Source organism: Vipera berus (assembly GCF_964194415.1).
Source record: "Vipera berus genome assembly, chromosome: 2".
Classification (NCBI taxonomy): domain Eukaryota; kingdom Metazoa; phylum Chordata; class Lepidosauria; order Squamata; family Viperidae; genus Vipera; species Vipera berus.
The window spans coordinates 218,722,096-218,744,870 of NC_138203.1; the positions used below are offsets into that span (position 1 = coordinate 218,722,096).

The 22,775-nt window shown below is 40.4% G+C and overlaps 1 protein-coding gene across 1 annotated transcript in view; it reads left to right on the plus strand.

Annotated features, from left to right (window-relative positions):
• SEMA3B (semaphorin 3B) overlaps positions 1 to 22,775 on the plus strand; it is a 54,327-nt gene that overhangs the window by 9,891 nt on the left and 21,661 nt on the right. Inside the window, exons 2-5 of the mRNA XM_081317717.1 lie at positions 8,325 to 8,459; positions 13,725 to 13,882; positions 15,152 to 15,214; positions 22,592 to 22,711. Of these exons, the coding sequence (XP_081173843.1) occupies positions 8,369 to 8,459; positions 13,725 to 13,882; positions 15,152 to 15,214; positions 22,592 to 22,711 (432 nt within the window). The 5' untranslated portion in view covers positions 8,325 to 8,368. The remainder of the gene's footprint in view (positions 1 to 8,324; positions 8,460 to 13,724; positions 13,883 to 15,151; positions 15,215 to 22,591; positions 22,712 to 22,775) is intronic.

Below are 22,775 nucleotides of genomic sequence, written 5' to 3' on the forward strand. Positions count from 1 at the left end.
GAGCAGCTTAATAAGGATTGAACACGCTTTGTGTGCATGGAATGTTGACTACAGATAAGATGAGAAATGAACCATCTAGGGAAGGAGAATAGCGTGGAACAAAATGAAATTCTGACAGATACCTTCCACATCGCAACATTTATTTAGAGGTGTTAACTGTAAGATCAAAGAACACCTTGCATGTTATCCAAAAAGTTATCGGCAAAAATCTACAGGGCCTTCAATCCATTTGCAGGTGCACATATCCCTTTCACAGTTATACATTTTTCTAAAGTTAATCAAGCCACTTAGTGAGGGGAGTGTTAGCCTTTTTTTATTTCTTAGTTCTACATGGCTTAACAAGCTCCCAGAAAAGGAACTGTGTGTTCACCTGATCTCTTGGCAAGTTTCATTAGTTGACAGTTGAACCATTGAAGAGTTACAAGAAAATCCTCCTGCATTACAGCTGGGCTTACCCGGCATCTCTATAATTGCTAGAGAAAGCTGGCATCACTTAATGGCCAGAGAGGCAAGGAAATATAACTGCAGCTCAAAGGTGGCCTTCTCAGCATGAAAAGAACTGGCTGGGTGAAGATTCATTCAGGAACAATGCAAAATAGGGTTGAAGTAAATAACGATGTAGGACAGACATGTCAAACACAAGGCCCGGGGGCCTGATCCGGCCCGCAAAGTGGTTTCATGTGGCCCGTGAAGCCATCCTGGAAACAGTGAGGGAACGGCCCCCACTGCCTTGGCCCTGGCCCAGAGACCCTCCTCCTGCCAGAGACCCTCAGATCTGTCCCACTCCTGCCCAGGCCCCCATAGGCACCCTTGATGCGAACGATGCAGAGCTGGCCACGCCCACCCAGTAGGCCACACCCACCCGGCCCCTTGAGGGCAACCGCAATGCTGATGCGGCCCTCAATGAAATTGAGTTTGACACTGTCTTTGCTGGGAGCTTGGATGGCAGTATTTCCTTCGGCACACGGAAAGAAAATTCTGTAGTTGTGCTTTTGGCATCTACACCGAGGCATGCGTTTATACTGATTATGTGATGGATGATAGGCATTCTGCAACCCCAGAATGGTTAAGAAATATGCAATATGAATATGATTAATTTAGAGGCAATAAAGCAAGACAGCAGAAAGGAATTGGCATTGCATTTGGGGCAAGGCAGACATAATTAGACTTCATACAATTAACACTTTCTGTTCCCATGCTAGTCTATCTTTTGTTCCTCATTGACCTCACATTTAGCACCTGATAACTTCCTTCCCAGGTTAGGAAAAAGGGCCAATTTCATTTTTCACCTAATTTACATGCATACTCCTACAGTATATGCCTTAAGGCAAGATTTAAAGGTGGAAGTGAAACTTCTTTGCCTGCCTGGACCTCTCATCAACCTTAATAGATACCGCTAGTGACCACCACAATACACTTTTGAACCTTCTCCAAAGGTTGTTTACAATTAGATATATCAACTATACAGTACCCCCAACTCTAATACGGTGGTTCCGCTCCTTCCTAAAATAAGGCAATAGTTTGTGTTTACTGGAGAGGAGAGACTGAACCCTTGAGTAACTCTGTTATGGAATGAGTTTGGATCTTTCATCTGTCCAATGTAATATCTATATGAAGCTCTTGTAGGAATTATTTATTGGTCAGGGAGAGGTATCATCAATATGCAGATGATTTCCCCCCCCCCCCAGTTTTGTATTTCCGCTCTGATCCTCCTTGGATATACAGCAGAAGTTCAGATCGAGTGTTTTGAGAATGTCAGGTTGGATAGTGAGAAACAAATCTCAATCCAACCAAAACAAGCTTTCTGTTGATTCTAGAACAATTCTTGATAGGGCTAAGGTCAACTATGGGAAATTTTACCCCAACCAACCAACCAATCCTGAAATTATCATAGCAAGACTCTGAGAATCCTATAGCAGATTTCTGAAGACAAAGGGGATTATCACCCCTCACAACATTGCTGCAGATATAACAATATAGATCTTCTAATGCAGACATGTCAAACACAAGGCCCGGGGGGCGGATCCGGCCCGTGAAGTGGTTTCATGTGGCCTGCGAAGCCATCCTGGAAACAGTGAGGGAACGGCCCCCACTGCCTTGGCCCTGGCCCAGAGACCCTCCTCCTGCCAGAGACCCTCAGATCTCTCCCACTCCTGCCCAGGCCCCCATAGGCACCCTTGATGCAAACGATGTAGAGCTGGCCACGCCCACCCAGTAGGCCATACACACTCTAGCCACGCCCACCCAGTAGGCCACGCCCACCCTGGCCACACCCACCCGGCCCCCTGAGGGCAACCGCAATACTGATGCGGCCCTCAATGAAATTGAGTTTGACACCCCTGTTCTAATGGGCTTTATGTTGAGCCTTAGCAAAGTTGGGTGTTTTTAAACTTCAAGTCCTGCTGCTTATCCAGGTCCTATGGGTATCAAGTCCCCTGGCATGTTCCATATTCTGCCTAACAGGTCATTGGGGGAAACACTGGTAAAATCAGGCACAAACCCTACTTAGGCTTCTTGGAATTCAACAGGATCCGGAACCTTTTTCTGATGGACCTCCTAATAAGTCCACTTCCTCAACATTGATGAGATTTTTAGCTACAAATCCAACTTAATCAAAGGAAATGCTAATGGTACAGGACTAGATTGGTTACAGGTCTGGCTCTGTACAAGGTAAATGTATTCTATTATGTAAATTGCTTATCATAATACAAATAGTCCTTGACCTATAACCACAACTGAGCCCAAGATTTCTGTTGCTAAGTGAGACCCTTGTTAAGCGAATTTTGTCCCATTTTTACAACCTTTCTTGCCACAGCTGTTAAGTGAATCACTGCAGTTGTTAAGTTAGTGGCAAAGTTGTTTAAATCTGGTGTTGCTTGTCAGGAGTTCTCATAAACTGATTACATGACCCTGGGACACTGCGAGCATCATAAATATGAACCAGTTGCCAAGTGTCTGAATTTTTATCATGTGACCCTGGGGATACTGCAGTGGTCATAAGCGTGAAAAACAGTCACGAGTCACTTTTTTTCAGTGTCATTGTAACTTTGAACGGTCACTAAATGAACTGTTGTAAGTCGAGGATTACCTGTAGGTATATATCTATAATTTTCTTTCCTGTATGGGTGACTATAGGATTTCTTTAGAAGCTTGAGGAAAATACGTAGTTCAGTTGCCTAGCACCTGTTTTACATTCAGAAGGCTGAAGGACTGAGAAAAAGTTCTACCTCAAGAAGAGTTACTCCTAGTTGGGATCAGTTAGTTCATAGTTATTTGAAAATCAGCTTTGTGGTAAGTGGTGATTTGTTCTAGCTTGGATTTGTAGAAAAAAATGGTTGTGAAAAATCACGCTACGTCAGAAATCAGACATTACAAAGCCCTACGCACAGAGATTCTTTTAAACCAAAACACAGACTCCATTGTTCTTTAGTGTAATACACGAAACATAAGATAGGCTGTCATAATGTTTCTGAAGAGATGGCAATTGATCCCAGATCTGATGTTTAACTGGGAAAAGGGGCTTTTCCACAACTATATGGCTCAGTGGTTCTCAAAGTTAATGGTATCACAACCCCCCCCCCTAAAATCCTATAAGAAATTGTGCAAACCCATAAATAAATCTAATCATTTCACTGCAGTGAAGATTAGGCAGGAAACAAATACCCTTGTTTTTAATAATTCTGTGCATTGGAGAGGTCTCAGCTTGTGTTGCAAGATGTCAATAGAATAGAATAGAATAGAATAGAATAGAATAGAATAGAATAGAATAGAATAGAATAGAATAGAATAGAATAGAATAGAATAGAATAGAATAGGAGCCAGAAGGGACCTTGGACGTCTTCTAGTCCAGCCCCCTGCTTGAGCAGGAGAACATTTACCATCTCAGACAAGTGACTGTCTAGTCTCTTCTTAAAAACCTCCAGTGATGGAGCGACCACGATTTCTGGAGGCAAGCTGTTCCACTGGTTAATTGTCCTCACTGTCAGGAAGTTTCTACTTAATACCAGGTTGCTTCTCTCTTTGATCAGTTTCCAACCATTGTTTCTTATCCTGCCCACTGGTGCTTTGGAAAATAGTTTGACGCCCTCTTCTTTGTGGCAGCCCCTCGAATACTGGAATAGTGTTATCATGTTGTCCTGTTTCTTCTTTTCTTTAGACTAGCCCAGGGGTAGGCAACCTTGGCTCTTTTATGACTCGTGGACTTCAGCTTCCAGAATTCCTGAGCCAGCACAGTCATAAAAGAGCCAAGGTTGCCTACCCCTGGACTAGCCAAACCCAAGTCCTGCAGCCGTTCTTCATATGTTTTAGTCTATAAGCCTGTGATCATTTTAGTTGCTCTTCTCTGAACTGTTTCCAAGGGTACAGCGTACAGCTAAAAAAAGGCAGGATATCTATGACAGTGTGATTGAGGCTCCACCTGTTCTTTAATGTTTCATGGAGCTTTGAGTCCATCATTGTGGCTGCCATCTTTTATCTTTTTTTCTTCAATAGCCCTGTTTTGTGGAAGCCCCACCACAGGAATGCCCAGGCAAAGCATAGCAGGAGTTGACAGTGTCTTCAGCATCTGGGTGCCGGCAAAGCAAAGCAGGAGGGCTGTCAAAATTGCTTGGCCAAGGCAACAGCTGGTTCACCAAGCAGGGAACCAAGGCCAGAGGGAATTTGGATGGTGCTCCAACTTTGCCTGGGCAAATCAGGTTTGAAAAGAATGGACAACCCCCTCTAATTTCTTCCTGACATCTCACGGGGAGGGTCATACTCTACAATTGACAGCCGTTCCCATCAGTCTTGACTTTTTACACAATTCTTCTCCCCACCCCTCCTTTTCTTGATTATTTTTCTCCCTTCCCTTCTCTAAACATCTCTCTACTTTGTTTATGGATCTAGACATAATTTCCTTTGCCATCGTAACTATAATGTCTGACTTTAAAATTGCAGCACTGCTTGCGGATTTAGGTTACTCAGCAAGTTCCTCCTGGCCTGACAATATGTACAAAGTGAAGATGGCCTCTGCTTTTCTAAACAGATCATGAAAACAAGGCATAATGACGCTGGTTGTTTTAGCAATTGACTAGAATTTTATTTTAAACTGCAATTCACGATTTTCCTCTAATATAGATCAGGAATTTTCTAAAGTGAAGTGAAAGGCCTTTGAGGGCCTTTGGAATAGACTATTTTTTCCTATTTTTTTTAATGGTACAGTAGTTTTGCTTTTTAGTGGTCATTTTATTTTACTATGTTTTATGTGTAAACTGCTAGTGTAATATTTTTTTTCAGTAAATAAATGCATGAAATAAGTAAATAAATTGTAAGCCATTCAGTCACTTTTCAGTGAGATAGGCAGCATATAAATTTAATTTAAAAATGAATAAATTCGTTAGATACATTCTACTTGTGTCCCCCTTCCATTTTCTTACTGATCATTTTCCGCTCTTACATCTAACTCAAAATGCATGAGAACTCTTCCATTATCCATGCGCTTGCTTTTTTTTTTCTAATTGTTCCTTTTGCAATCTCAATTTAACAACAGCCAGAGGTAATTTTTGTGGGATTCCTATGGAGGCTTTTTAGAGTCTTGAAAGTGACTTCTTCTTTTTTTTTTATTAAAGAGTTTTACAAAAACAAAATTTTACAATACATCCCAAAATCCCACCCACCCCAAACCACCCCCCTTCCCCCCCACTTCCCAGAGCTAAATACAGGGTATAGTTATAATAATCATATTCTAGCTAAAGATTATCCATAATATAAAATTAACCAAATTCATAATGTGCTTTAACTCCCCTTTAACATAAATACATACAAAGTACTAACACTAAAATTAATAACAATATCCCTCTAAAATCTACTCATAAGCTAAATGGAACTTTTTAGTCCCATATTTATTCTGAATATAATCTATCCATCTCCTCCAAACTGAAATATATCTTTCTTGTGAATGATCCTTCAAGTAAGCAGAAATCTTAGACATTTCTGCAAGATTCAAAACTTTAAACACCCATTCTTCTATTGTAGGCAAACTATCCTTCTTCCAATATTGTCCCACCAGTAACCGTGCTGCTGTTATCAAATTCAACATCAAATTGGTTTCTTTAACATCACAATCTAGAACAATACCCAATAGAAACAATTGTGGAGAGAACTTTATCTTTCTCTTAAAAATCTTTTGAATGTTCCACCAAATTTTAACCCAAAAAGCTTTTATATTTCTGCAAGTCCACCACATATGAAAATAGGTGGCTTCTAAACTACCACATCTCCAACATTTAGACTGTAAGTTAGGATACATGTTAGACAACTTTTTGGGATCCAAATGCCATCTATAAAACATTTTATAAAAATTTTCTCTTAAATTTTGAGCCTGAGTAAATTTAACATTTCTAACCCAAATTACTTCCCAAGTATCCAGCGAAATTGGTTCCTGAATATTTTGTGCCCACTTTATCATACAATCTTTAACTAATTCTGTTTCCGAGTCCAGTTCGATTAAAACATTATATATCCTCTTTATATGTGCATGATTTAAATCTCTAATTTGTTTTACTAAATTTTCATCTGTAATTGTGATGCCAACCTTCTGATCCAACTTCCACCTAGCTTTCAATTGAGTATATTGAAACCAAGAGTAACTTATGTTTTCTTGTCTTAACTCCTCTAATGATTTAAGTTGCCAATCATTCCCTTCCAATCTAAGTAATTCCTTATAAGAAAACATATCCAAACTCACTCCCATAGATACACCTTCTATCGCGTGTCCAGGAATTCCCCAAATCGGTATTTTATAATTTAACTTATAATAATACTTTTTCCAGACACGCAACAAGGCACTTCTAAGAATATGAGATTTAAAAGCCCTATCCACCTTCTTATCATAAAGCAAATATGCATGCCACCCATATACCAAATCCCAACCCTCAAGGTGAAGTATTCTCTTATTAGTTAAATTAAGCCAATCGCTAACCCATGTCAAGGCCACCGCATCATAATACAGTTTCAAATTCGGCGCCTTGAGTCCCCCTCTTTCCCTAGCATCTTGTAAAATCTTAAATTTAACTCTTGGTTTTTTCCCCGCCCAAATAAATTTATTAATACCCTTCTGCCATTCATCAAGGTTGGCATCCTTTTTCAATATAGGTATCATTTGAAACAAAAAGAGAAACTTTGGCAGAACATTCATTTTAACAACTGCGATTCTTCCCAATAAAGATAATTGTAATTTTTTCCAATTATTTAAATCCCTTTGTACCTTCAACCATGTTTCATAATTATTCTTATATAATTTTACATTTCAAAATGAAAGTGACTTCTGAACAGTCTTTCAAGTATTATTAGTTTGTGTCTGATTTACATGAGTAGAAAATATGTGTATTCATTCATAAGCTTTTGTTTCACTTTCACTGCTTGGTTTTCTGATAAAGTGACTTGGAGCAATGTGAGAAGAGAATCCAGCTCTCCTGTTTGTAAATACTAAAGAACGCTTTACTTGATTTCATCCAAGAATAATTAATTAGATTGTCTGGGAATACTATAGGTCAGCAACATCTGTCTGGCAACAGATTTGCCATTCCTATCATACCTGGATAACTTTTTAATATCCTTAGCAATACATACTGCAGTCGTGTTAGCCTGCAGCTATGACACATTCCATATACTGTATTTAATTGCAGCTCAGTCATTCCATGTATTTGAATAAAAACATTCCTAAGAGCAGCCCACACATCACATAGTTAGATTTTAAAATGTTGCTCTACTTTCTAGAGAATACATCTATCTACATGGTTGCAGATTTGCATAACACAGATACCGCAGAAGGATATTCTGGAAAACTGATTGTGCAAAATAAGGGCTTTTTAATTGTCTTGGCAGTATGTATTTTTCCTGGTCTGCTAGGCAAAGCAAATAAGTCTGCCAAGTTTTAGCCTGATCTGTTTAAAGTTGAAGTATTAATTATGCATTATTTTGTAACCCTTTGTGCATAGCCACAACAGATCATGCATTTATTTATAACCTTCTGGTATCTGATAGAGAAGGAAATGAAAGACTTCAGGAGGCTTGGAGGAAGCTGCATTTAGTGTTGGATCTGAAGATAGCAAGAGATGCTGGCATTGTGAAACAGATTGTCCCAACAGGATATCTACTATAATTTCAGGCTTTGAGGGACTTTCCTGGAGGACGCAGAACGCTCCACATCACCCTTTGAAAATGGGCAGAAAATAGCCAGATCTAACCTTTGTTATCATTTGCATTGTGATTTATTCAAAATGGAGGATTTAACCTCTATGTGTAGCAGACAGAGATAGTCTCATTCTTGTTTTTCCATCTTTCAGCCACCCAAAGTTCAGAGTGTAGAGAAGAAGAGGCAGCAGCTGCTATGATCCAGACACTGGGCTTCCTTCTGTTGCTGGCTGGGAGAGCGACTACAACTACCACTACCAATCCCCGTGTGAAGCTCTCCTTCCATGGTAAGGATGGGATAAGAGGTGGGAAGGCAAGAGAGTTTCTCTTGAATGGAAATCAAGTTTGGTTCTGTTGAATCTCTTGTATTCTGATAGAACAATACTCTTGTCACCGGGATGGGGTGAATGGCGTTAAGGGGAAAGTCGTCTCGAGATGAGCCATGAAACATTAAGTGGAGATAGAGCTGATCTTTGTGCAAAATAAGATCTGGGACTAAATGTGACAGCTACAGTATACAGCTACAGTATATATAGACGTTTTGCCTCTTGGGAGGACTCATTTGCCCCTTTTCCTCTGCTGTACACCTGAGACACACAAATTGTGTCCCAATTCTTTAGGCTGTAACTAGGGTAAAAAAAAATGCCTGATTTGTATTTGGACAAGAAAAATCTGTTGATCAGAATAACCTTTTTTTTTAATTAATAAAGTGAAACTGGGCTGTATTCCTACCTCCAAGTCCTCTGAAGCATACAGCAACTTTCCTTAATTGCATGGCATGATCCCTCAAGGGAATTGAGGTCTGTACTGAGTTCAAATCAACTATTGTGAATTTATGGTAAAGATGGATATGCCTAAGAATTTGAGGTTTATGCCAATCTGAATTCTCGGGAAATCCAAAATAGAAAATTGATTTGCTTCTAATATTAGTGTTTAAGTGGTGATGTTAATAATAGTAGATTTTGATTTGTGTCATGCTAGGTCTAGTTAGATTGGTCCTATCAACTGGCCAAATCTGGTGTCATGCTGGAATAGTTTATCTCAAACTTTAATTCCCTGAAATTGTTGGCCAGAGAAAGTTGTTCAATTTTCAAATTCTTAACCTAAGTCTTTCAGGTAAGGACTATGAATTGTGGGATGGGAAGAAATGTTGTCCATGAGGTGGAGGAAGACACCATACATGGGAAGAAGTGAGAGCAGATGGGCTTTTTGAAGGTGAAGCACTCATTCTAAGCAGGAAAGCTTGGAGAATATTCATCATTTTTCTTTTATTCCAAAAACTTGGTTTTAAGTTGAGCCAAAGTCAGGTTAGATTGACCAATATGGCATTGCACTTCTCAAAGGAAAACAGTTGTTTATTCTGGTCATTTACTACAGTTGGAAATCAGAGAAATCAGAATTGCTGGATGGCATTGGTGTCCAGTTTAATTTACCTCAGTTTAAACTGAAGTAGGTTAACCGGGGAATAAACTGGAGGCCAAAGCGCAAATAAGCTAAACTGGAGTAAACTGAACTAATTTCAGTTTAACCTACTTTGTGGGGTTATTGGAAGAAAAAACAGATGCTGGGAGTGTAGCGTATGCAGCCTTTTGCTCCTAGAAAAAAAAAGGCAGGATACAAATTTAATGAAATAAATAAGTTGGTGCAGCTGATCCGGCTGTGACTTCTCTGTCAGCCCTTGCAGTTGACATCGGCAACAGCTCATTAGCGGGTGGACGACTCCCCTGCCAGTCACTTTCTTTCACTTTCTCACAATGGCTTATTTGTTCCTGCTGCTGAAGGCAGATTAGGCTCCGGGTGTAAAGAAAGAGGCCTTTCTCTGAGCAGAGGCCTGTTGTGCTGGGAGATTAATGTCACGCTGGTTGAGACTGGTAACCTATTAAAATTGGTGGGACCAATCAAAGAGCGGACTGAAAAGAGGGGTGTTAAGGGTGGGATTTGATACAGGCAGAAATTGGATTTGGGATGGGGGGCAATCAGATTATAATAGCAGTTTCCTCCACAGCCAGCTCTCTGTCAATGGCTTGTTGAATGGCTCTACGTTGGAGCAGGTTAATCACAAACTGCTGAGGTGAATCCTGGATTCAGAAATGCCATTACTTGCATTTTTCAGCATACACACACACACACACACACACACACACACACACACACACAAACACACAGATACCCCTTGAGTCCAAGGCAATGCTTGGTGCAAAAAAGGGGGGATTTTCTGCTGTCCAACAAGAGACAATGTTTGTTGGGTGAAGAAAAATAAGCTGGTGTGCTTGCTTGTTTCACACGGAAGACATAGTTTCCAGGCTAGTAAGCAACAGGCCATTTAAAATGTGTAGAAATCCCTATAAATGGGTGAAATGGGTAAGTCATTTGTGTTTGTCAGAAAGAAGACAGATTTAAAGGTTATCTTCCTAATATCTTTACAGCCCAAGGGCTTTTACCAGTTCAGGCTATAGGGCTTTTCCACTTGCTTATGATTGCTGGGTTGAATGCAGCAAAGTGACAGGAATATTCAAGGATTTAATGATAATTTAAGACATGAGTAGTGTGAATTAAAAAATGTAGGAGTGAATAGGGCTCAGAGGCCAGAGGATGGCTTTGGGCACCTAATATTTATCCGTAGAGGCTTAGATGCAGAAAAGCCTTTTGATAAAATATATTGGCAAATAGTTATTTGTAAATTTTTTCATATTTTTTTTTTGGTAGGAACTCTGAAAATGCATTATTTGTTTCAAAAAATATTAGTGAGAACTAATGGGAATTTTATCAGAGAGTGATGTACAGCAGGCTGTCCTCTCTCAGCTTTACTGTTTGGTTTGCATTTGGAAACTTAAACTTGTGCAAATTGGCAGCAGAGATATTTAGTTTGTCGTTTTCAGGGAAGGAGAACATAAAGTGCATGTGATGACCCAGGGCACACCACAGAGGAAATTCAGTCAGCAGGCAATTCAAACCACTCTTTAATTGCTCCAAATATTCCCCAAATGCTCCCACATTTCTGGCAAGCCTCCAAACAAAGGAAGACACACACCCCTTCAGCCGCCTCTGGCTGCAAGTAGTTTCACATATAGTCTAATTAGAAGAGGAATTTACTCAAGGCCATGAAGATAACAAGGAATGACACATACATCATAAATATAACGAGTCTGCGTGAAACCAAAATATAGTCCAAGGTCTTTGAACATCCAAGCAACATTGTCAGTCAGTCCAATGTCAGAGTTTCTGGGTTTCCAAGCAGAAATCACAAAACAAGAGATCAGCAATAATACACAAAACTCCAAGGAATCAGCATTTGTTCCCGACAAATGCCTCTCCCCACACCATCTCCTTAAATCTCAGTCTCCAGGTGTGCCTTGTGGAGAGGGGCGGGCCACTCTCCTCCCAAGTAGTTGAGCCTGCCTGTGTTTTCCCCACCTTCTCTCCACTCTCTGTGCTGTGGAGGGGGTGGCCCTTGCTCTTCGCCTGAACTCTGTCTCTCCTGTTCATCCTGTCCCAATCCTAAAAGACCCTGGCCTGCCTTGGCCTACTCTTCCCCACATTCCTCTGAAGCCACAGACACCTCTCCCTCGATCTCCATAGGGTCCCGTTCCAGCTCATTTTCCTCCGCAGATTCAGGCTCTGGCATGACAGTGCAGTACTTTGTACAGTACAGTAGAGTACTCAAATGATCAGTTAGATTTAGGGATAGAGTTCAGATTAAGGTTACATCATCACTGACAAACCTCAATCTTCCATATCAATTAAGTGATGTTTTTTTGAGATTTTTTTGATACATTATTAACTGATCTGAAATAGGATTGAAGTTTTGAAGGACCCCTCTGGACAGTTTTGAGGTGGTCAAAGATCAAATTCGACTAAAGTCTCTCTCTCTCTCTCTCACACACTCTCTCTCTCTCTCTCACTCTCTCTCTCTGTGTCTCTCTGTGTGTGTGTTTGTGTGTGTGTGTATCATCTCTCTCTCTCTTTCTCTCATGAGCATGTGTGCATCAACATATTAACACTTCTTAGGTATTGGAGATTGATATTCAGAAAATAGGGATTCATCCTTGTGTTAGCTTCCAGCATACCAAGTCTGATTTGATCCCCATGATCCTGCTAAATTAACCTTATGGGAAGAATCCAAAAGAGAAATTAGCAAGCCAATCATTTTATTGAAAATCTTGGGTGATTGTATACTATAGATTAATTAATGGGGATCACATAATAGGGTTTTTTGTATGTTTAAAGAGTTGCAGCAGAAATACAATGTGCCATTTTTAATTATAACATCTAGAAATGAGCCATAAGTCATGGGTTGGAATTCTTTCTAATTGTACTTTACAAAAAATAAAATTATAATTAGTCATCATAAACATCCATTATAATATATTAAATTAGTTATATTAATTATATATTATTAAGGCACAGAATTATGAACTTGAGCATCCAGTACATGAATGTCAATAGAGAACCATTTGGGAACATCTTTGTCAGAGTTCCATAGATTTAAAATTATAGTTAATTCAATAAAACACATGTCTGTTAGACACCAGTGCATATTTTCAGAAGAAATGGTTGGAGATGTGGTTCTCAAAATACATAACTGGTTAATATTATGTAGTTTTGTGTCATAATTATGAATTATATTCCAACGGTTTAAAAGATAATAGGAAATGAATACTGTAGGTGTTGATGATTTCAAAAAACAAACAAACCAATAAATGATAAAATTTGTTACAAGGAATTCCATTCTGTTATTACAGAAGTCAGAAGAACTTATGTATCTTTCTACATTTGAACAAACGTTTCACCACAAAAAGTCCTGATTGGGGGATTGTTTTGAAATGTGAACTGCATTCACTACTTTATATATTCAACTTTGCATTTTTCCTATTTCTGTATTAACTGACTTAATTTTAATAATTTGATTCTGTAATAAGGTACACGTGTATCTCTCTGTGTGTAAAAATGTCTTGCTTAAGGCACAAAAGATGTAAAACTGCAATTGTTTTCTCTCTTCAGCCTACAGTAAAACATAATTTTAAACTTTCATCCTTACAGCTTTGTTTAGAAAAAGAAATCACTTAGTTCTTTCTGTTCGGTCACTGTATTTGTATGCAGAATTTCATTCTGATATGGACACATCACAGTATAGCCATTCAATCATTTTCTTAAGTCTGTTTTTATCTTTGAACAAATAATTTCTTATTATTCCACATGGACCCAATGGGCAAGTAGCAGAATGGCACTCCTACATTTTTCATAGGTCATGAACATGATTACCAGAACCATTTATACAAAATTTCACCAGATGGACTCTTGGAATGCACAAATGGAGTTAGTCACCTACCACAGTCTGCAGCAAGTATGATTCTTTGTTCCCTGCATAGAAGGTATACAAGTACCCATAATGAAATAGCATTAAACCATCAATATTTTGTTCTTTTCATTTCTTTAGCTTGCCTTACACTTGGTTGGCTTCGTCTGATTCTCTTCCTTCTGGCCTGCAGAATATAAATAGAATGGTATATTTTTGTAGTTATGTAACAGTCCATCTTCTATTTTCTCTCCAGACTTGAAGATGAGACATGGGCTGCGCACCTATGAGTTGGAACGCTCTTGTTGCTACGATGCGCTGCTCCTGGATGAAGAAAGGGGACGGCTTTTTGTGGGGGGGAAAAACTACATGGCATCACTGAGCCTGGACAACATTAGCAAGCATGACAGGAAGGTAACAAGTCTATGTACTGCAGCGGGCCTCTACCTCAACCTGTCTCCTCCAGGGATGTTGGATTACATCCATCCCCAATGGCTTGTGTTGCCTTGGAAAGACACAACGTAGTGGCTACCCTAGCTAAATATTCCTTCTCCTCCCTTTTGTTAAGGAGGAGGGAATGATTATCCCACAAAAGTTTGTGGGAGGAGATTTGGCCCAGTTTATATAGGTCCCACTATCCATGAGATGGGCAGCAAATAAATGTAACAAATAAAATCTATTTGGAGATTACCCACGACCGACTAAATGCTGTAAACTGCTTGGGTCTGAAAATTTGGTAGGATACAACTGTTTTATTAAGAATAAAGAAGAACATTATTCAGACGTTTTAAAATGTTTGTTGGTGGGATACAACTGTTTTATTAAGAATAAAGAAGAACATTATTCAGACGTTTTAAAATGTTTGTTCTCCAATGGCTTGTTCTGGTTTGGAATTTATTGCAGCTTTCTCGTCCCTGAGAAAAGAGACATTCTCCTCATCGTGAGAATGAGCCTCACAAAATGTCTTGGGGAAGGTTCCCTGCTTAATGACATGGGATGGAGGGTGCGGGGAGTGTGCTGATACGCTCTATCGTGGACTATCTATGCAAACTGCATTCCAGCCCAGCAGGAGAAAGGCTTTGAGGACACAATACAGCTAAACCACCTTTGACCCCTTTCTTCTGAAACACCAGTTTTCTGTGGCAGCACCTCAGTTTGTGGAATCTCTGCTTCAAGAGATTAGTTCATTCACTGTTCAGTTTCTGCACATTAGCTGTTTAATTTTTAAAATAAGAACCAAGGCTCTTATTGCTTTTTGTCAGATTCTTTTTGCAATACCTATGGTCAAGCACTTTGTTGTTTTCACAAAGAGTTAATGTCTGAAGGGCAGCCAATGGATTGCTTGATTGCTTACTGAACAAATGTGCACAACTGCCCAACTAATACACATATACAACTCAATAAAATTAATTTAGGTGATCTGCAATATACAAAGCATTTATGGTGATCTCAGCCTTGCAGTCCATTAGCCCACCATTACTTTTACAGCATTCTGATAGCACTAGGACATAAAGAGCAGGGAAATTGTAAGAGAAGCCTTCAGCATCCCAATGAATGGCTTTAGTACCAGGGCTTTAATAGCATTTGACAATGCTGTAATGAATGACTGGACTAGAAGATCACGCTCTTGGAGTGGCATTGGTTGGGTTTTGCCACTAATTTCTGCCATCTTTACTCTCACAGATTTATTGGCCCGCACGTGTGGAATGGAGGGAGGAATGCAACTGGGCAGGCAAAGATATCAATGTAAGTGACCATTGGGGGAAATATATCAATTAAGCTATATGTGTCACTGGTTCTTATTTTATTGGTGCTTTATTTTACTTTAATGTTTTACTATTTTTACTTCTTCTTATCATCATCATCATCTTTTTGGAATTTATATTTTCTCATATCTGGTCTTTGAACATAAATAAAGTCATAAGGGAGAGAAGAGGCACTAAGAGATGTTATGCAAATCAGATGCTTCCAGAGTGAATGAACAGACAACCCCAAATACTTTCATTATATTAATGGGCTCTAAGTTAACTTGAGCTTGGGGGGTCCTGATTCCCCCAAGATCTTCCATTCTTGTAGGTGCCTCTGAGCATCTTACAGAAGTGAAATTTCTTACCTGTAAAATGTTTTCTCTCTTCCCAGTCTGTCAACAGGCTGCATTCTGCCCTGGCCGGGTGAGGCCCTGTAAGGGTTGGAAAGGTCATTTAGAGGGACTGGTTGGTGCACTTTAGAGATTCTTCTTTTGCTTTGACCCATCCTGACCTTCCAGGAGATAAGAAAAAGGTTCCCACCATTTTGGCAGGAGTGGAGATGAACCAGGACACCTTCAGATTTGCACCTTCATAAGTGTCAGGCTCAGCAAGAAGGAGCTCAGCACCCTGGTTATAACTCATAGAGGTTGTCCAAAAAAAAGGAGCAGCATGAGGTCTAGCAAAAAAAAGTTAAATGAAATGGGATTTTCTTCAAATCAGGTTCAGCCTCCCCCAAATAAATACACAATATATACCAATATATATAAACGTACAGTAAATTTGTCCATCCAATAAGGTCTCACACTTTATTCAACTCTGAAATGCCCTTTAAAAACATTTTATCTCCTTAAAGAAGATCAGTAGAGGAAGATATCAGATCTATCATCATGAGCATTGTGTATCATAGAATGGGAATCTTTACAGAAAAAGATCACCTCTGAGCCCACAGGAGCTAGGCTGAACCTACAGGAGCTGGGCTATGTCTGCGGCACCCTGGAGTCAAGTCTCAGAGGGGTGTATAAATCAAAAATAGCCTCCTGGACTTGAAAGTTCAACTTGAATGTTTTATTGATAACCAGTGCAGCAACCATCCATCCAACCATCCATCCATCCATTCATTCATTCATTCATTCATTCAATTTATTTATTTATTTATTTAAGATATTAGTCACACTAACATTTCGCTGCTCTGTTGTTACCAACTGGAGCCCTTTCGTTATTTTTAAAGACAATCTCATGTAAATTATTTCACAATAATTTAAATATGTAGTAATAAGGGAATGAGTAAGAGAAATGTGGGACTTAAAAGCTTCAAGACCAAGATTATGGATATATATGAGGTAACATTGGGCCCTGAATTGCTTCAATCCAGAACTGATAGGATTGGTACGGAAAATATATGGTTCATGTTCCCAACAGTTGGCTTCCCTACTTCCTAAAATGGCTGCTGAAGAAGAGAGACCAACTTTTCCCCAGTGCTCTTTCTTAGCTTTCAGTGAAGTGCTGGGACATTTTCTCTGTTTGAAAAGTACAGCATGACTTGCTCCTGTGAACTCTGTTGGTCTTTTGGCCAAGTGCAAGCAGCAGTGATATGGTCATGATAACTTCATTGGTATAGTTAATTATTTGTGTGTTGAGCAACAGCAAGATCAAGCCAGTCTGACTCCAGAGGAATGTATGAAGCATCAAAAATACAGTTATTGGCTTCTCATAATACATATGGCCTAGATTAAAAGGGCTCAGTATTTTGTAGTTTAATATATTATGGAATGTCAGCCATATCTCAGCATCTTATAGGAAGCAAGCCGTCCTGTTATGTCATAATGTGATTTATTTGTTCAGGCATGTCATGTTACACAACCTGAGCAATTGTATTTTGCTAACATGTTTTTAGGATTTAGTGTATTGTATAATGGCAGTGGTATTACCGTGAATAAAGCAAAGAAGAGATATGGTCCATTTAGTGGAGTACAAATATTGACAACAGGTCAACAGCTTCAAACAGGGCTTTTCCAATTGTCCCCAGTGGGACTAAATCTAGGACTTTTTGCCTATGATATAAATGTGTTCTACCATTGAGTTACAACTTTTATTCTGCATCAGAGAAACAGAGCTAGAAACAAAATCCCAGCAAGGAAGAGATCAGAGTAAAGACAGCTGGGCATTGTGCCAGCACAAGAGTTGACCCAAGTCATATTATTCCTGCTTAAAACTCAAATGAGTTGCCGTGGCATCACTCCAAAACACAACAGAGAAGACATGTGGGGCAGGAACATCTCTTTTTCTGCTCCTGCTTTTGCTCAATTCATTGGCAGAGCAGAAAAGTCAGAGCAGGCACGAGGCACTCGTCTTCCACAGGTTTCATTCCAGATAGGAACCCAACAAATCCTGCTGGAGAAACCGTGCTTCTGCTCCACTGAGTCCAGTAGATAGCAAGGAGGCTTGGGAGGCAGGTGGCCAGAAAAATGAGACTGCTATTGATGGGAGGAAAGGTGCCTCTTTCTGTGCTGGAATCCCCCCTTCCCCTCCCAAATAGGTCTCCACAGTTAATCTGTTTGGTCATCCTGCAAAAGGAGAAGAGGCTATTTGTCTTCTTGGGCTACTCAAAAGCGATGACAGGATGTGATAACCTCAGACCTGTTTACTTAAAATCTCCACAGTAGATGGGACAAGTGGTTGAGATCCATCTGTGTGTGTTTGTGTCTAAGAAGGAGACACACAGAGAGAGAATGAGAGAGATTCTTCGCCTGCCCCTTGTTGTAATTAATTAGTACATTTATGTTTTGACAGCCCTGCCATTTTAGACAAAGCAAAGACTTTCCTGCTGTGTCCTGCTCATAAGAACTTGCTTCCTAATCAGTGATGGTTCTGTATTAGGACATCACACATATAAAGGGGAAAATTCTACCAAATTGGTTTTCTTTCTATTAAAAACAGCCCAGTTCTGGGCTGAGAACAAAACACCAGATAGTTTCTCTCATGAGAATGGAAGTAACTCACAGGGCTGCTCTGTTTAGTTGTGGGGATGATTAAGAAGCAGAACAATTATCATTCAACAGAGCAAAACTCCCAATCCCCAATATCATTAACTAAGGAATATGAGCACTATATCCCTGTGTACAAATTTGTACAAAGTTTTGAAACAATCTTTAAAGAGATGGAGAAAAGACCTGGTCTGTTTAAACCAGGGGTCTTCAAACTTGGCCCTTTTATGACTTGTGGACTTCAACTCCCAGAATTCCTCAGCCAGGCCTGGCTGAGGAATTCTGGGAGTTGAAGTCCACAAGTCATAAAAGGGCCAAGTTTGAAGACCCCTGGTTTAAACCTTAGCTTTTTTTTTATGACTGAAGTTTGCTTGAATTCAATGCTAACACCACAGACTAGATGAAGTATTACCAAAGTATTAGTTACAAGATCTGACTATGGCTCTCAGTATGAACATCAATATCAATTAAGAGAGGAAATAAATTTGAATTAAACAACTAGATTCAATTATGAGATCCAGAAGCATTCAATGAAAGTAAAAGAAGAACTGTGAAGATGAGAAGTAACAGACCTGACATACTGAGATATATTTTGCAGTGGAAGTGACAATGATCTTGCTCTTGGTTAGATCATGCATATGGCTGCTGGTTAGTTAATGCTATGTGGTTTTTCTGTGGGAATTGGTGCATTCAATTATGGCCAGCGTATATCAGAATATTGGTCCAATTTGCTCAACAAATGACTGAGGAAGGCAAACTCTTAGAGGGCATGTAGTCTACCACTGAGCCACAGTCTGGATTTAACTTGCAAACTGACCCAGTTCAATTCATTTTCTGTAGCATAAAGGAAATACACTTCCCAGCCCTGCTCTACCTGCTGTTTGCCTTGAGGACCATTTGCCACATTGTCATATGAATGATATATCAGTGGTGTATTATGGCCAGGAGGAAAATTCCTTAGAAATTCGCTGGTGCATGTCCAGGCTTTGAGAGAGCTGATGAGACAGCAAGACCAGAACATCTGGCCCGTGCCTAATGCAATGATCTGTCACCATAGCATCTGACTCATTTCCCTTTCCTATTACCAGCAGCTAGGCATGGGAGGCCAACTGTTTTCTGTCCAATGAGCATAGCTTTTGTTCTTGGATTTTGGTTTCCCTTGGCTGCTAGCTCTCAAGTCAGTGACTTTAACCTCAGAGAGAAGGCTCAGAAAGAAGATCCAGGATTTTTCCAGCGGGGGATATCGTGCCTGCTGAAAAACATAAATGCAAAATGGCACATTAGGGGCCTTGGACTGAGATTGCAGTTGCGGGTTATTGGGCTTCTACAGAAGGGAAGAAGAAGGAATGACGAAGAACTAAGTGGTCCCAGTTATCGTAGACTTAGATCCAACTGCACTCAAATCCTTTCATGAAAACTGACAATGTTTTCACAAGAAACATTCTTTCCCCTTTTCTAGCATTTACTCCTTCTCCTTCTCTCTCTCCTTCTCCTGTTCTTTTTTAGTTGCTGGAACTTTAGATGTAGATATAGATACAAACCAGTTTGGTGTAGTAGTTAAGGCACCAGGCTAGAAACTAAGAGACCATGAGTTCTAGTTCTGCTTTAGATATAAAGCCCAGCTGAGTGGCCTTGGCCAGTCACTCTCAGCCCTAGAAAACAGCCAACAAAACTGCAGGAACTTGTCCAGGCAGTTGGTAGGAGGCCATGTTGATTCAAAGACACACACACGCACAGAAAGAGAGAGAGAAAGACAGACAGACAGACAGAGATACAGATACAGATATGTTAGTTTCCCCACTTCTAATTTTTTATTTATTTATTTATTTTTATTTTAATCCCATTTATATCCCGCCCTTCTCCGAAGACTCAGGGCGGCTTACAATTTAAGCACAAACCAATGTGCTTAGCAATAGCCTTCATTCTATGTATATGCCTGCTTATTAGGGCTTTCACACACACACCCAAGCGGCATTATTACAAAGTCAACTTAATTGCCCCCAACAATCTGGGTCTTCATTTTACCTACCTTGGAAGGATGGAAGGCTGAGTCAACCTTGAGCCTGGTGGGACTCGAACCTGCACTAATTGCAGGCAGCTGGTGTTACTTAAGGAGGCATTAGCCCACTGCTCCACCAATTTGTTTCTCCACTAATAGCAATGATCATTGCAATAATCCTGGATATTGATCTGTCTTTCTGTTGTGAGGCTTCCTTTCTGTCTTTTACAGAATAACTCAGTGCAGGTGACTTCTTTTACTAGGGATACCTTGCTAATGGGAATGGGACAACTTGCCACAGACAACTCACTGCGGCCAACTCGCCATGGCCAACTTGCCAACGCCAACTCGCCACAGCCAACTAGACATAGCGAACTCGTTGCCGGACAACTCGCTGTGGCCAACTCACCGTGGGACAACTGTGGACAATTGAACAATTCTATTTAATTATTTAAAATAAATTAAAAATTATTTTAATTTTTACCATTCACATTTCAGTTTGTCCTTCCTTTCGCACCCTTTCTTTAATGATTCCTTTTCATCCTTTCTTTGATATTACTGTAACTTTTGTCTTCCAAAGAGTTGTCCCATGGCGAGTTGGCCATGGCGAATTGTCCGGCAGTGAGTTGGCAGTGGCGAGTTCGCCACAGTGAGTTGGCCGTGGCTTGTCATAGACCCTTGTTAATAGTTTTGAATTATTTCTTTTATGGCAGGTATTCCTTATAATGTTGTAAAACAGATATGGGGGGGTGGGTGGGGGTGGGCTGGAACATTTTTTTTATTCAGATTATTGATGGGTATTGGGAGGCAATTATGTGTGAAAGAGGAAGACGCATGAAATTAGAAGGGAAACACTAGAAAGCAAAGAAAATGAAATATAATCATAAACACATCCTGTTTATATGCATTCTCTTAATACATTTTTTCTGGTTTTAAGGTTTGTCTGTTTCAAAAGCTGAACTACTGAGCCAGTGGTAGGGCTTTAGCACGAACTCTGCCCCCACTCTGATCCCCTCCTTCCCTGAGCCTTGTGCTGACATTATGGGGACTTTTCTTTCTCCCTCCCCCTCGCCCCCCCCTTCCCTTCATCTTTGCTTGCAAGTCCTTGCCATTGCACTTGTTTGCTTTGCAACTGACTAAATGGCTGCATGTGAAGTGGCTCCTTCTGGCCTGTTTCATTCAGCTCCCTTCAGCCTCGGTGGCTTCAATAGGCTTGTTCTCTGTTACCTTTCAAGAACTGTTGGGAGACAATTCTGTAAGACAGCATTTCTCAACCTTGGCAACTTTAAGATGTGTGGATTGCATTCTCTAGCCCAGAGGTAGGCAACCTCGGCTCTTTTATGACTCATGGACTTCAACTCCCAGAATTCCTGAGCCAGCTATGCTGGCTCAGGAATTCTGGGAGTTGAAGTCCATGAGTCATAAAAGAGCCGAGGTTGCCTACCCCTGCTCTAGCCAGTATGCTGGCTGGGGAATTCTGGGATTTGAAGTCCACACATCTTAAAGTTGTCAAGGTTGAAAAACCCTGCTGTAAGGCAGGTTCTTGAGTGCCTAGTGGTGCTGGATGAGGCCCTGGATATCTTCTCCTTTCCCCACTGTAAGCTTATCATCCTCCCCCCCACACACCCCTACCCGCTTCTATTTATGGCCCATTTCTTGAGAAGGAAAGTTTGCCCTTTTGCCTGAGTTATTCCAGACATTTAAATAATCTGACACTTTTTAATGAGTAAATCCTGCTTAACACTAAATCAGACAAATGTTTACCTCCTGACAGAGCCTGGGGGAGAAGAAAGTAGACCTTGTGGCAGTTGAGCGGGGTTCTCTGTATCTGCTGGTGACAGGCACGATATCTCCCCCCACCACCCCCGTCAATCCCCAAATCTCTTTGACTCTCCCAGTATTGCATCAAGTTTTTGCTGCAGAACTGCTGCTCTCCCTACAGTGCCCTCTGTTGGAGAAAACAGGCAGCAAGATGTGCTGTCATCCCAATGAGTCATGGGCCTCGCAGCACCACTATTCCATCTCATTTGATGTAAACGAAAGTGAAGTAAGGCTCCCACATGTGCTGGCATTCCAGCAATGTCAGGGGAGGGTTCCATAAGTAAGGAATGCACCGAGACAGCAAATGCCAACAAACTGTGCTTCATGTCTTGCTCTGGACTCCTTTTTTCCATTCCCAGTTTTGTCAGCTCTGCAAGCTACTCTTTTTGGCATCTGAAAAAAAGCATTTGATGGGAAGTTGGAGAAATGCTCTCTGCTTTCTGCAAGCTTTCCTGTTACTTGACCACTGCTTTCCAGCTACTCTCCTTCCTTCTCTTTCTGCAGTTTTTTTTTTCTACTTGGAGTCACTTATTAGGCTTGCTCAGTTACAGGATCTGCTCTTGCTTTTCAGGCTGAGTGTATGAATTTTGTCAAGATCCTACATCTCTACAACCGCACGCACCTGTACTCCTGTGGCACTGGGGCTTTTCACCCCATCTGTGGCTTTGTAGAAGTGGGCCAACGTGTGGAGGTGAGTGATGCACAAAGGTTCTTAAAGTGTACATGTGTCTGGGGGTAAAGACGAAGGCAAGCAA